This window comes from Scophthalmus maximus, chromosome 6 (genome assembly GCF_022379125.1).
Source record: "Scophthalmus maximus strain ysfricsl-2021 chromosome 6, ASM2237912v1, whole genome shotgun sequence".
NCBI lineage: Eukaryota > Metazoa > Chordata > Actinopteri > Pleuronectiformes > Scophthalmidae > Scophthalmus > Scophthalmus maximus.
In genome coordinates this window covers 15600122-15615051 of record NC_061520.1, presented here as the reverse complement: position 1 = coordinate 15615051, position 14930 = coordinate 15600122, and the positions used below count along the sequence as shown (strand labels likewise).

Sequence of the window (14930 nt, the reverse complement as noted above, 5' to 3'; positions counted from 1 at the left end):
GTGATCTTCAGCAAAAAAAAAGAAGGTGTGCAAAGATCTACAAGCACAAAGTGGTAAAACAGTGGAGCATTTAATCGATGCAGTAAGTCCTCTACAACTCATTTTACGACTGCGTTTCAGTTTTCAGTCCTCCCTGCAGCAAAGTGTGGTAATGAGGATCGCCCAGCAGCTTTCCACTCGTTAGTGCTCTCCCATCTGCCCCTTTCCACCTGGACACTTCCAGCAGCGGCAGTGGTGGGAGAAAATGAGGGGTCAGGGCCCAGGGTGGAAAGCCTTAGCAGAAGCACAGACACGCTCGTGCTGTGCCCCTCATTAGAAGATCTAACTTTGATGTCTGAAGCATCATGGCCAATTCTTTTTTTCACCTGCGCTTTCCTGACTGGCATATTCACTTTTTTCCTCAATCAATCAATTACTCAACAGCATGTCCACAGAAGTACATATATTGTACCCAAATGTCTTAATGCTGGTGCAAACACTATTTAAATCTTGAGAGAGAAAAAAAAAAAAACTTCTGTGATGCTTCTGCGCTAGAAACAAGTCAGAGAACATATGTACACGAATAGGTCCAGTTCACAAGTTCTTTGTATTTAAATGCATTATAAAAACTAAAATGATGAAGAATCATTATAGAGAATAAAATGGTGGCATTGCATGTGAAAACTAGCGCAGTCATTGCTAGATATAATCCAATAATGACAAAGAGTAGCCGTGCGTTTGAATGACTCTAGAAGGAATAGTTGACGTTTTGAGATACACGCCTGTTTCCTTTCTTGCCCACATTTGACTTCACCACTGTCATGTCTGTACAGAAAACACAAAGATAGATTCTGGGGGGAAACAGGGAGTGAAGGATAACTTGGCTCCGTGCAAAGTAGCACAATCCATATACCAGCACCTTTTAAACCACATTGATTAACAAAAAACTGTGTCCAAACAATAAGTTGTGCCACCACTGACTTTTTTATGCATTAAACCAACGAGAAACTAGAAAGGTGCTTGGAGAGCGTATACCTCTGCCAAGATTAACGCCCTGTAACGCCGTTGTAAACAGTAAAAAAAAAATATCTGGATCTGCCCGTTTATCCGAATCCACAAAAAAATTCATTCGTTTTTGAGTAAGAAGAAAGACAAACAAACAGCAATGAAACCATAACCTCCCTGCAGAGATTATAACATGTTTCACAGTGATCTGGACAGGTGCTGGTTTGCTTACCCATTAACAACCGTTTCCCCGCTTCCAGTGATTGAACTACACTAAACTATCAAGCTTCATATTTACTGTACAGACACAAAAATAAAAAATAATAAAACCAACTCTGCATTTACAAAAATGCCAATTATTCCTTTAAGTGTCACCTCCGGTACCATAACATTGTACTTGTACTACTCTTTAGAAACCTCACTTTAAATCAAGAGACTGCATCAACCACACTATCACCTCACACAGCGAAAAGACTGTCACAGGTGCTGTAATAATAAGCAGTTGATTTAGACAGAGTTTTCAAAGCTGTGGCTAAATGATAACGCTGACATTGTTCCAGAAATCCTGGGTGATGCACATTTCAGGAATTTTCACGTCATGTTCCCACAAACAGTGAAAGTTTTTTTATCACACCATGACATAAAAAGGGGAAACAAACCAGACTAGCTGCGCAAAACTCTGTACTGAAGGCCTGTGACGAGCACAGTAAGATGTGAGATGAATGAGATTATAAAGCAGACAACTCTCTCATGTGTGGGTTTAAACAATGATTGATTACTGCATCGAAAAACTTTAGTTCATCTTATCAAACACTGAAGCTTGTTCCCCAGCTTCTGACTTTCACACCCAGCTACTGTATTTTAAAAAACCCAGAGAGATACACCTTGATACCTTTGCACACTGGCGTCTCCAAATTGCTGTGAGGTGTAACAGACATTTAAATAGTTAAACCAAAATATCCTGTAACAAAATGGTCAAGTGTGTTTGCCACCCAGCAACACAACATGATGCACAGAAAGAGGAAACATGTCTGGTTTGGACAGTTGTTGGCCTCCCCGTTGAGTCTCAATTTGTTATTTTCAATTGGTGTAAACAAGAAAGAAAACTGTAAATCTTAAAAAAGAATAAGAAGTTTTAAATGAGGGAATGGGAGGCTCATGATAATGTACTTAATTTTGAAAAGAAAAAGATAATTGCCAAAGAAACCATCTATCAAGGGGAAGTTTTAGAGAACGGTGTGAACTGACGACTGTTTTCGTGAGCATTATAAAACGTATCGTAATATGCTCGAGTTAACACTGTCCGACATACATTTAAAAGACATCGAATAAATAGATCAGTTCATCTGGTGTATCAGTTGAAGAGGAGATGCATGATGACAATCAAACACATATACGCTGATGGAGGTTCGTGTTCCATTTCTTTCACCAACGGTGGACAATCCTCCGATGAGCGAGTTCCTATAGAGGGTTAAACATCCACAGATTTGACAGAGTGGTGTCGACAAGAATTCACAGGTTAGACTTAGGTCCGCTATTGACTGGAATGGCCCGGAGTTCCGTTCGCATGCACAAGTACTCCCCAATTACAGCCATCAAGGCCATGCAGGCCACGTTGACGAGCCACCAGGACAGGGCGGCCGGAAGGTGAGCATTGTAGATCCAGCAGCAGATCATGTGGAAGAAATGCACAGTGACTGTGAAGTCCAAGCACTGTTTCCCTCGACGGATGAAGAACCACAGACCAAGGGCGCTGCGGGAACAGTGAGACCAAAGCTTTTGTTATCAGTCATGCTCGTTTATGTTGCAGGTAAGATTCTTGCGAATACAAAGGTGCTTTCCTGAATAATGATAATCATCTTTGTAGGTAAATAAGTTTTTGTTTCCAAAAATCCTTAGTGCCCTTTAAAATCATTAGATGTTTGAACCACAACATTTTAGTAAGACATTTCCCTGCTCTTGGCTGCACATATAAAAAGACTGAGGAATTGACTTACCAGGTGAGAGAGTTCAAGATGAACGCCATCATTGAGAGCCTCCCTTGCATGGATGCAAAGCCAAGGAGCTGGTAAAGAAGAGCATATATTTTAGTAGTCCCAGGAGTGTACAAATGTGTCGACAAAAGAGGTCCCACAAATAGAATATCTTATGACTTACTTCGTAGTTGAAGATCTGATCCAGTGACCGACTAGTTGGCACCAGACTGTCGACTCCAGCCAACCACAGGCCCAGGAAGCTGTAGTAGATGCACTGCATCAACACAATCTGACTCACAATGAGGACCGGGTCCCAGATGTAGCTACGGAAGTGACTGGCCATTGCGCTACACGGACAGGCCCAGGGGGTGTTAACAGCTGGCCTTAGGTGTTACCACCCAGCCCATCTGGTGTGGCCTGTGTGTGATCTCAAAATCTGAAATACAAAAGTTATATTTAATGAAAGCCATCAGTCATAGGTTTTGAATTTTATCCGAACTGCTTTATTACACAGAAATGGAACATTTCATAACTATTTAACTAAGAAGGCCAACAACTTTGCTGCGAAGTACCATGTAAACATCTGTCTGCCAATCTTAATAGACAAACGAGAAAAACCTAAAGGCTAAATAAGATAACAAAATTCAGGCACAGGATGAGTCTGAAGTTGCTTTTAGAAACAGCAAGAAATTCAAGGTTAGAGCTCACAATGAGCTCCATAATACACGTAAAATGTACTTGGCACTTTGCTGTTTGCTTGTGATCTGGTTCTTGGGATGTGAAAAGAACCTGTGATTAGTTTAAACAACACAAACAGTCCTTCATGACCACAGAGTCATCAGCTATTAATCAGTGGAGAAAAACTATCCACCTTTATGTTAAATGTTAAATTTAAGCTTTGAACACAGCTTTAAAGATAAACTTTCAGGTTATGGAAAGCAATGATGGAGCTTCACTATCATAATGGATTTTTGAGGCTGATGTTCAACATTTGTGAGTTGAATGCAGTAACAATATTTCAATCAGTCTTCTCTTGAACATGTTTTTGGTGTATGGTGACCAAAGTCTGTGGGACATTTTATTGGAGAAAACCACTTGTCAGTACATTCTGGGGAACTAACTTTGTAATGAGACACGCTTTCTAAAGAACCTCAAGCCTTGCTTAGCACTTCTGACTTGAAATGTCTTAATACCTACAGTGCTGAGCTAATATCCAAAGTTCAAATACAAAAGGTTTCAGGTTCATCCCAAATGCAATGTGCAGCAGGATAACAACCCAAAACATAAAGTACAGCGGAAGAACTGTGTGCAGGTGCACCTTGGAGAACTGGACCTCATTTAATGGTAAAGGGTGGTCGCAGCAAATATGGATTTGATTTTTCCCCCTATTCAATAGAGCCTGACTGATATCGGTTGGCCTATAATATCGGCCAAAGTAAGCCTTTCACAGACATATCGATATTATCGGACAGATGATATGAGCCTTTAAATGTGCAATTATGTTTACATTTTGGGTCAAATAAATGATTTTTTCTTAATTCAAGTTCTATTTGTTTGGTTGTATTTGTCATTTTAAATTGTTTATTATGATAAAGTTTATGGTAAAACAAAAATATCAGGCCTCAATTAAATTGTCTTTGTCATAAAGGTTTGATAACGACATCTTAGAAACATACATACATGGGAATCTTATATCAACTCCCTAATATCAGTATCTGCCCCGAAAAATCCATATCGGTCTGGTTCTACTCTTTAATGTACACGTGTGAAGAGGGCAGGCAATTCATTGTATTATCATTGCTATTAAAAAGCATTGTCAATTTACATTGACATGTAATACCTTAAACATTTGCACAGTAATTTCTATGCCAACATCAGTATATTTATAATAAGTTATTATCACTTGACACACTAACCTGGCTGATTCATTACCTCAGAACCGTTTTAGTGTTAAGAGGGGGGAGTATCATCTCAACCCATGTGACTGTAGACATAGTTACTTGTGATGAAATGAAAAACCACAACTGATGTCCTGGTGCCACCTCAGTTACAGTGAGCGTCATAACGTCATTGTCAAGAAATACGCTTCTTTTCATTTGACCCAGTCGAACAGCGGGAGCCGACCAACGGGGCACGCAGCTCGCTCCCGGTGCACACACACACCACCAGCGGCGGCGGGCTAAAGCTAGCACCGCCCGGGCTCACTGAGTCAGCACCGGTCATCCCGGTCATTTCACTACACAAACACATTTCTCATGACCACAACATCCTAATGAACACGAGGGTGTTATCAATATTCAACTAGCGGGACTAACTACGCGGGCGATAACCAACAGGTCGCAGCTTGTTAGCGCGACTCTCTTCTTTCGGGGGCACAGAGCAGCACACAGACGGAGGATACACACCTGAGTCCTGGAGCACAGAGAGTTCAGGTGGATGTGAGGAGAGGGGATCCTCTCGTTGTCCCACTGTCTCCAAAACAACGCCGTGGTCGATCCAGGGCCTTTTCTAATCAACTAGCTGGACCTTGTTCACAACACGGAAGTCGCGGCGATGAACCCGGAAGGAAAACTTTACAGCTAACAGCGGTCGTTTCAATGTAAAGTACCTCGGATATGTATCTCCACTAAATCAACTCTCCGCCGACGACCGAGGGAGAAAATGTCTAGTGATGTATTACATAATAATAATATTATTACATAATAGCTACAGTATCGTTGTTTTCCCCCAAATTTTTTTTTCTGTTTTTCAATTCAAATATAACATTTATTCTGAAGTCCTTTCCCATTTATCTTCCAGATCGTTGTAGCCGTAGTTTCAAATCGCTTTTTATAAAACACAATTTTGGACTCAAGTCAATGAGGACATGAAATCAAATTCAAACAATGATAGTGAAAGAAGTTGTGGATTAAGTGAACTTTCTCAGTTCATGAATCTCCAAATAAAATAAAGAATTTAACAACATTTTCACTAGACTTTACTTATACAGTCATACATTCAGAACAAACTGAATCATATTGTTTCATAATATTACTTGCACCACTGGTGTACAATATATTATTAAGTGCTCAAACAACTAGATTACTCTTTCTACAAAAAGATAATTGCCAACAGGCAAAGAACTAATGAATCATTCAAGCCATCTATCTTAATCATCTGTGATATTATTCAATATTTCTGCTTTTTTTTCATTTATTTTAGAAACTAGTAGGGATGGGCCGGCTTTATTTATCCCATTGAGGCTCTTATTATTCTACCTTATTCTGTAATAGAAGCTATTGGGGGGAAAATAAGAAAGCATAATTTCCAGGCATGGCAGGTGGCTGGTGAAACTAACTTGGAGCTTGTAAGGTAAGTTATGCAACTGTTGTGAGTATAATGAATGACGTCACAGGGGTGCCGTCATATATATTGTATGCATTAATGTTCTATCAATCGGAAAAGAATATGTTGTATTGAAGAAGACTTGTATACTGACGACTTTATAAATCAATGCATTTTGGGCGGAACCGAGTCGCCATCTGCTGGTCATTTCAGAGAATACAGGAATTCAGCTTAATTTTCCGGACACGGTGACTACTGCGTCTATTTTTATATACAATCTATGGCCACGTCTGTCAAGTCACAAGTCATGTTGAACACAAAGCATATTGAAGTAAGCTAAATACATCTCTAAACGTTGTTCTCTTCAATCCCCCATTCGTGGAATGATTTTCTAACGGGTTCACGTTGCATTTTTACTCCTGTTTTTATTTTCAGTAATATCTTTTTTTGCTGTTACCTCGTGAGTAACCGATGACTAAATTTTCCTCTATAGACTAAGAAAAATGTTTTCTCTCTAGGTGTGATCCCGTTATGGACAGGATCTACTTGCAGCACAGTTCTTCCGTGTACGTGTCTTCTGCTGTAAATAAAGTTGGTTTCAAAAAAGAAAGAAAAAAAGAAAACTAGTGGGCACAGTTGGATTTTCTTCGTACATCGGTTCTCTTTTCTCTCACAAAATTCCTTGACCTCACTTCATGACGGTCTTCAACAGGGAACTGTTTACTTTTTTTCGCGACCCAAGTTCCAAACCACCACGACGTCTCCCATTAGTTCGTGAGCTTCCGTTTTGAAGGAAGTGCCCACTCAACAGTAAGGTTCCGGAAGTGAAAATCCCATTCATATTCTGATTCAAGCATTTTGATTATTGGCCTTTAATGTGGAGGTATGACTTTTAATATCTGCTGCTGTCAGAGGAAAGTGAACACTCCGGAGCAGAAGGTGATACAGATGGTATAGGCTCAGAATGTGTCATCAACAGCATGAGTCCATGGACAGCAGGCTGCTGGTGGTGTGATGGTGCGGGGGGAGGTTTTTATTTTATTTTTAGGTACTCTTTTGGCCCATCACTACCAACCAATCACTGTTTTAATGCCACAGTCTACCAGAGTATTGTTACTGACCATGTGCATTCCTCTATGGGCACAATTTACCATCTTCTTATGGTCGCATGATCCAACACTTTGCAAAGCAAAAGTTGTCTCAAACTGGGTTCATGAGCATGACTTTGAGGTGAAAGTAATTCAGTTCCCTCCCCGGTCATGAGCTTTGCATCCAGAAGAAAACTTTTTGGAAGGAGTAGACAAAGTCTCACCATTTATTTGTTTGCCGACAAATCTGTACAAACTATGTGACATGGTACGAAGAGCTGATGTGGTTTTCGAGCCCCATCCAATGTTGGGAATATGTTACCCAAGTACTGTATATTTTTACAATAACCGCTGTTGTGAAAACTAAGTACATTTACTACTGTTCAAATACTGTTCCTAAGTACAGTTTTGAGATACTTGGATGTTTGTATGATGACTTCCATTTCATAGTACTTAATTTCCACCTCATTTCAGAGTGAAATAATGCACTTTATACTCTGCTACATTTATTTGATGAATTTGTTTACATGGTAGCTTAAGATTTTAGATGAAACACATGGACAGTTTTCAAAATATGATGTAAAAATTACAATGAGATGAGATACTTAGATACTAAAAACATTCTGAAACAGCTCAACCCTTCATATAATAGGAACCACCGACAAGGTCAAAGCAGAATATAATGTGTGTAGTTTTGGTTACGAATCCAGAAAATCATTGTAGAAATAGATTTAGTTTTAACTCGCATTAACAATTTATGTCTGACAGGTGCAACGGCTTTTCAGGATTGAGCCAGTCACAAAGCAGCATCTCCTGACGATGTTCTTACGCAATACTGGACTGGGCGGTTAATGAGGGCAAAGATCCAAGGTAACAGAGGAGCAGGGCTAAGCATGATAGTGCAGCCTTGGTTCCTGGTTGGATAAGTTGAAAGGTTACATGTTTAACCGGGGCAGGACCACCTTATTTGACTAGATAGACGTGGAAGTCTTTTGCGTTTTCATGTGTGTTCTAAATTCGTTTATCTTTTTAGGGTCAACAGAAACACCACAATGCTGAGACGACACATGAGTGTGACATCAATATGGCAGCTCATGGGAGAGAAGATAACACCATGCTTGAGGTCACACAGGAACCTGGCAAAGTTGCATTGTGCATTGGGTAAGAGTTCTCCGTTGTGCTTTTTCAGATCAGGTATTCGGAGAACTTGTCCCTCAGATAAGCAGCAAATTTCACTCTAACCCTGGGTGAACCTGCTTCTGCTTAACATGAAGGTCTGGTTGGGATGTACAGTACGTGATCACCTGAGATGTTAAGCATTTGTTTTGGGTATAATATAATCACTAATATAAATTCTCCACAGATTCTGTTATTGCTTTGGTGGAGTTACAGTATATATTCTCACTTTTTGTAACCCTTGGGATGAAACTACCTTGGTCAAAAAATTCACAGATGCATCTTAGCAGCATTAAAAATTACCTAATCAGCGCAATAAATACCTGTCAAACGTCAAATGTCTGTATGAATCTTGATCAGCCTTTTACCACAATTATTTGACATTTGACACTATCTACTCACTCACTCAGTTTCTCTTTTTGAATACTTGAATGTTATGTCTCTTATACTTGTAGGGGCAGTTCGATGGTCGAGCAGCTACAGACCAGCCCCTCTGTTGACAGCTGCTCCTGTTCGTGCCCTCATAGATGAACAGACCAGCATTAAAGGGCAGTTCCTGCCCCCACGCAGTCCAGTGACAGTGTGTGCACGAATGCACAATGAAGATGGTGACCTGTGGGAGGCATTCGCCCATTATAACACGAATGCAAATGGAACTTTCAACTGTGAGTTTTACAGTTCAGTATGTTTATTCACTGTTGGATTTTGTTTTTATTTACCTCCAAAACACATAACATGTTATCATACTAATATATCAGACGTCAGTTTGATAACTGATGATGATGATGATGATGATGATGATGATGATTTTGACCATTACACCAGATATCAGTGAACTACACTTGTATTCATTGCTGATTGTGACTCTTGGTGATGATCTCCCCTGTGTGTCTGTCTCTCCCTCCAACAGTGACCAGGGATCATTCAGTTGGGGGTTCATATTTAGGCTGTGAGCCAATGGGACTCTTCTGGGGACTGCAGCCGGCTGCTGGAGCAAGAGAAGGTTTGAGGCAAGATAAATAAAAACAAGATCATTGAGAATCATCAGTGGCATCAAACCCGACTGTCTGTAGGTCATTGTTAAGTTTACATACACCTGATGATAGTATCACACATCAATTTGGATTAATTCAAATATATTATGTTTCTCAAATCAAAAGTAATGGTTTGTTGTCTATGTCGTGTTCACACAAAATTGTTCTTGAGTGTTACAGGCTCACCATCAAACTCAAGTGCTTGTCATCACGCCTATGAATGGTTTGGGGTTGATGAGAGTTTAATGTCCAAGTGTGTCTCTTTCCACAGATTGAGGAAAAAAAACGTTGAAACTCCTTATGTAGTGCATGTTTCCTTACTGGATGGGCATGTGTCACCCAGTGAGGGACAGAGCTCTGAGCTGGCTGCTGTAACTACTGAGCGCTGGTACATGGCACCAGGAGTAAGGAGAATAGAGATTCGTCAAAACAAAGTCGTTGGAACATTATTCTTACCCCCTGGTGAGCACATGATTTAAAGCATAATGTGTAAAGCCATGTAGAAGATAAATGAAGATAAATGTGTCCACTGAACAGCGTCTACTGTACTGATGGCTTGCAGGTCCCGGTCCATTTCCAGGCATGTTGGACCTGTGGGGAATGGGTGGAGGACTGGTAGAGTACCGCTCTGCCCTGTTTGCATCCAGAGGCTATGCCAGCTTGTCCCTTGCCTACATAGGGCACAAAGACTTACCTGGCCCACACACCTCCCTCAATGTTGGTGATTCATATTTCAAGGTAGAATAAGATGCAGGCTTTTATCTTGCCTTATGATGTGTTATTTTCTCTCTGCATCATCTAATCAAAGTGCTTTTAATTATCCAATTGTTCTGTTTGTGCAGTCAGCTTTCCACCTGCTGCAAGATCATCATCAGGTCTGTGCCGACAGAGTTGGGATCATCGGTCTGTCGTTTGGAGTCTACCTGACTCTTCGAATGGCCACTCAGAGTGGTGTCAAAGTACGTCAGAAAGTCCAGTATCTGTCATTCTTTCCTCAATTCACAGAATGATCAGTAAAGGGCTTCATGTACATGAAAAGATACAAAAATTAATTTACCAGTTGTTTAGCAGTATAAAGTTAATTTTCGTATTCTCCTCTCCAGCCATCCTGTTTGATTTGTATCAATGGACCAGTAGGAAGTACCCTCAAGCTCTTAGACGAAGACGGCAGGGCTCAACACTTTGATAAGTAAATTGTACCAATAACTAGTACAGTCAAGTATCATACATCTATGAGATAGCCTAAATTACTGGTATTAGGCTTATACGTCAATAGTTCATTGTTAATTTACTTGCGTTTATACCAGGACATTTCTTTTCTGGTAAATAACATGGACATGAGAGAAATTTGCAACTCAAAATGTGAAACTTCTGTTAACTGTCCTTTAAGTGACCAGAAATATTGGACTTATGATGATCAAGGCGTTGTCACGTTCAAAGAAGTCTCCTTGCCTGCAAATCTTTACCCTGGAAGCATAGCGAAGGTGATGTGAAAGACTTAACAGCCGCTCTGCCACCTGCCATCACCAACATACATTGTCATTCATGCTTTTAAAATATCTATGCAATATGTTTCATATGAATTTTGCAAACATTTCTCCAGAGTTATTGTGTTTTTGCAGATCGAGAACCTCACCTGCCCATTAATGTACATAGAGGGAAGAGATGACCTGAACGCTGCAAGCACGGAGAATGCAAACCTGGTAGATTGTCTCTCTTTTTTTCTCTTTTTTTTCCAGAATGAATTGGGTAGATTTGTTGTTTATATTCCACTGATTCATTTGTCTTTAGGTGGAGGAAACCCTGAGGGCCGCAGATAAATCTCACCTGCTCACTCGTCTGTCCTACCCTGGTGCTGGTCACTTGATTGAACCGCCTTACACACCAAATTCAAGAGTTTCACTATGGAGAGTCAAACCAGAGAAATGTGAGGCCTGTTCCATAGCTGCATTTTTCATTCTGCCAGAGCTTGTTGTCTTCGCAGTGTGTGAGCTGTGAGTTGTCATGAAAAGTAATAATAACTGTAATTCTGATGGGGTTTTTTTTGTTCCTGCAGTGTTCTGTGAGTGGGGAGGTCAACTCGCACCCCATGCAGCCGCCCAGGAAGATGCCTGGAAGAAAATCTTGGATTTTATGGAAAACAATCTGAGACGGTGAATGTGTGGTGTAGTCATGGACTTTTAGAATAGACAGATAGAATATACCTCATGCAAGTGTCTGTGATATGCTGCATTTAGCTGAGAGAGGTTTACACGCAGAGAACAGAGGGAGAAAAGGGAACTTTGTTGTTTCTCAATGTAAATGACCTCTCAGAACTGGTGTGTAACTCACAAGCTCACACTGTCACATTACGCAGACTGTAGATTCACCACAAGGGGGAGCTGTTTGTTCACGATCAGAACAGTTCCGCACATGCCAGCCTACACCAATCAAAAGAGAAGGAAGCTGTGCGGCACTAAAAATGCTGCTCCTGCTACTTCTCTCACCAGAAGTTGCCGTTGGCCCTGGGCGAGATTGTTTGGTCAGAAATGCTTCATTTAAATCACAGCGTGTCCTTGTTGCAGCAAATGCATGATTCTTCATGTGTTGTCGTCACTTCTACATTTTACTTCATACAACCTACCTTTTTTATAATACAAGAACAAAAGTGTACCAATCTGCACTCCAAGTTGGTCAACATCTACACATCTTGATGTGTACTAATCATTCAGTCCCACTTCAAGAATTCAGACACAGTTTCTGTGTTCCTCACTTTGTTTAATGCCTTATCATTTTACATGCGGACTAATTATTCTGATGTTTTGGGATGAAGAGTTCATGGCATGCCGAGGTGACCATGGAGATGAGGGTGATGAACTCTTTAAAGTCGATCTCCAGGTCTCCATTCTGGTCGAGGTCCGCAAAGAGCTCATCCAGAGTTTCATTCTCGTGGATTTTCTGTTCAGCAGAAAAATTGAATGAAAGTAAATTTAAGGAGACCAAAATACCAAAATCTATAGCAATGCTAATGACATTATAAGGTTGACATTACATACATTACACACCAGAAAACAGGATTAATGGATTTAATGAAAGATCTGATGTTTGTTGATAGAGGAATGTTGTTAGTTTATCCTGTCTGCTACATCTCACATAAGCGGTCAGTATAAAAACATTTTATTTACACGTCTACATGCTGGTTTACTATGAATTCAATAAGTATCTAAGCCTGGTGCTAATCAAAGTGTTAAGTTGAAAAAAATCATCTAAAGACATTGAATGTCTGTGCCGGATTTCAAATCTAAGCATTGGAGAGCATGACCTTTCACACAACACTGACAGTAGATTACCATTACTGACAGATGGACAAATAGCAGTACAGTGTTGTCAATATATCCAAGTATCTTGATAGTGGCACACTGTGATCTCAAAGTAGACATGGAAAAGGCACATGCTTCTTGTCAAGCATTATACTGTAAAAACATGCCAATTGTTATAACAGCTCCATAACGTACCATTATGAAATGACTCATCTCATTGTTGATGAGTGCTTTAAGCTCCGCTTTTCTCAGCTTGCACTTGTGGCCTGAGTATTTGTGGAAAACTCGGATAATGCTGGCCATGCTACTCTCCAGTTCGGACATACTCTCCTTTGAAGCCTGCAGCAAACAGTTGAAATCGGTTTCCAAAACACAATCATATATTTTACTCCCACATGAAGATGATTACATTTCAGTTTGTTATTGTACATGAAATGCATTTTAACATATGTATTAGTAACCCATTATAATATCTATAAACTATGACTAGTACAAATGAATGAAAATAAACACAGAGTCGTTCTTACCGTCATCTGAAGAAACTCCTCTGTCATGTAAGGATCCTCAGTGCAAGAAATTGCTTATCTAGCTGGGACTGCCTCACCCACTTCACTGTGGACACTAAAATGTATTGATCAACCACCTCCACTTACATCTACTTTGCTCTATGTAATGTACGACTAATGGATGTTAGTGGTCAGAGATCTGACCAAAAACCAGTTGCTCTTAAAATGTGTCACTTGACTAAGATCAAGTTTCTCCATTTCGCCCTCCCTCCCTCAGTCTGTTCATGTGACGAACTGTGAATGTTATGAGTCCTGCAAACTGGAGCGGATTCTGGATTTGTTCCAGTAATGTCCAGAATACTGCAATGCAATAAGTGGCTGAAGCCTTATGGTGTGCAATTTTCTAAAAAGAGTAAGATTTCACCAAGGCACTGAAAACTACAAAGAACTGTAAGTGACAATTGTCGATGTTTGCCCCATTTGGCTGTAAAACAATTAGAAACATTTTTGCAAGGCCATACTGAACAAGTGAAAATGACGTTATTTACTGCAGTGGACATTTGGGTTCTGTTATATTGCTCTATAATTGCAAGTAGCACTTATCGGTGTGTTTGTGGTCAGTTCGTACAGTTCTGTGGGTGGTTTTGCTGAGCTGTAGCTCCACTCTAATACCGTGGCCCTTTGGGTCAAAACACGTCAACATTTTAGAAAAAAATGCATTTCTGAAAATACAACAATTGGGGAAACAACATTTCACAAAACACGACACTTCACAAAACATATATATATATATATATATTTAGAAAAACGCAACATTTCAGTTTACAGAAAGGGAAGAACGACACTTCTTGTTTGTGATTGGATTGGGAGAACCCAAGTCCCCTGCGACAGTCATTTCCTGTTTCTGTTCTTAGCTCAACTTTTGCCATGAGTTTGAAAGAATGGAAGAGGACTTTGAAATCATAAGGGAATATTGAAACAGAGGATGTAATTCTCAATATGCTTTCAAAATATGTAATTAAAGTGTCACATGGAAACCAATGAACCATGTTTGAGATGGGGCGGCTACCCGACAAGTGACATCAGGGGCCGGACTACAAAGCAATTTGATATCTTCAGGTTCACTTGCATTGTTTATTTATATGAACCTTATATATATTTATTTATATAGTACAACTTTTTTTCTAGTTTCTGTTTAATTAAATCAATTTCCTGTGAGGTTTTTTATTTTGTTGTTGTTTTTTACTTCTCAGACCCAATGTCTAGTTCAGGCCGAATGCTAAACGCGAGTTCTCTTTCGGACGCGGACGTCATGACGTCACGCGAAATCTCCACGATGATTGGCTTTTGCGACCTAACGTCACGCGAATCTTTCGCCCGAGTTCGTAATATTTCAACTCGAGCGGACTGGCCCCTCAGTTTGCGTTGACTTTGTACGTAATGTAAACAAAAACTATACAGTTGAGGCCGTGTTCTCCTTTTTTTTTTAAGCGCCACGGGGACGCCCCGCCGCTGCGCTTCCTGTTGCGCACGAACACGCCGT

The 14930-nt window shown here is 40.2% G+C and overlaps 3 protein-coding genes across 5 annotated transcripts; 1 reads left to right on the top strand and 2 right to left on the bottom strand.

Moving 5' to 3' along the window:
- Positions 1-54: 54 nt before the first annotated feature.
- sys1 (SYS1 golgi trafficking protein) lies at positions 55-5536 on the bottom strand. The gene is made up of 4 exons (XM_035632350.2): positions 5366-5536; positions 3142-3396; positions 2982-3049; positions 55-2737 (listed from the first exon to the last, which is right to left on the bottom strand). Exons 2-4 carry the CDS (start codon positions 3301-3303, stop codon positions 2497-2499), a joined length of 471 nt encoding a protein of 156 aa, XP_035488243.1. The 5' UTR covers positions 3304-3396; positions 5366-5536; the 3' UTR covers positions 55-2496.
- Positions 5537-6890: 1354 nt separating this feature from the next.
- On the top strand, positions 6891-13413 carry LOC118309812 (bile acid-CoA:amino acid N-acyltransferase). 3 transcript variants are annotated; one of them, XM_035632327.2, is made up of 13 exons: positions 6891-7094; positions 8141-8242; positions 8406-8533; positions 9004-9213; positions 9459-9558; positions 9854-10044; positions 10145-10320; positions 10425-10541; positions 10686-10771; positions 10973-11066; positions 11205-11285; positions 11374-11509; positions 11639-13413. In XM_035632327.2, exons 3-13 carry the CDS (start codon positions 8425-8427, stop codon positions 11737-11739), a joined length of 1401 nt encoding a protein of 466 aa, XP_035488220.1. In that variant the 5' UTR covers positions 6891-7094; positions 8141-8242; positions 8406-8424; the 3' UTR covers positions 11740-13413. The 3 variants fall into 3 exon arrangements, with proteins under 3 accessions (XP_035488220.1, XP_035488219.1, XP_035488221.1); XM_035632328.2 differs by lacking the exons at positions 6891-7094; positions 8141-8242 and adding an exon at positions 8258-8306; XM_035632326.2 differs by lacking the exons at positions 6891-7094; positions 8141-8242 and having other exon boundaries at positions 8249-8533.
- Positions 12367-13848, bottom strand: LOC118309824 (protein S100-B-like). The gene is made up of 3 exons (XM_035632352.2): positions 13409-13848; positions 13077-13220; positions 12367-12519 (listed from the first exon to the last, which is right to left on the bottom strand). Exons 1-3 carry the CDS (start codon positions 13433-13435, stop codon positions 12367-12369), a joined length of 324 nt encoding a protein of 107 aa, XP_035488245.1. The 5' UTR covers positions 13436-13848.
- Between the last annotated feature and the right edge of the window lie 1082 nt (positions 13849-14930).

Bases quoted from the DNA above. Each gene is read 5' to 3' on its own strand.
- sys1 (XM_035632350.2), bottom strand. From the start codon at position 3,303: ATGGCCAGTCACTTCCGTAGCTACATCTGGGACCCGGTCCTCATTGTG. The intron at 3,050-3,141 runs GTAAGTCATAAG...CTTCTTTACCAG, and splicing joins ATCAGATCTTCAACTACGAA to CTCCTTGGCTTTGCATCCAT. The intron at 2,738-2,981 runs GTAAGTCAATTC...CTGTTCCCGCAG, and splicing joins ATCTTGAACTCTCTCACCTG to CGCCCTTGGTCTGTGGTTCT.
- LOC118309812 (XM_035632327.2), top strand. From the start codon at position 8,425: ATGCTGAGACGACACATGAGTGTGACATCAATATGGCAGCTCATGGGA. The intron at 9,214-9,458 runs GTGAGTTTTACA...TCCCTCCAACAG, and splicing joins TGCAAATGGAACTTTCAACT to TGACCAGGGATCATTCAGTT. The intron at 9,559-9,853 runs GCAAGATAAATA...CTCTTTCCACAG, and splicing joins GGAGCAAGAGAAGGTTTGAG to ATTGAGGAAAAAAAACGTTG.
- LOC118309824 (XM_035632352.2), bottom strand. From the start codon at position 13,435: ATGACAGAGGAGTTTCTTCAGATGACG. The intron at 13,221-13,408 runs GTAAGAACGACT...TGTTTGCTGCAG, and splicing joins AGGAGTTTCTTCAGATGACG to GCTTCAAAGGAGAGTATGTC. The intron at 12,520-13,076 runs GTACGTTATGGA...TCTGCTGAACAG, and splicing joins AGATGAGTCATTTCATAATG to AAAATCCACGAGAATGAAAC.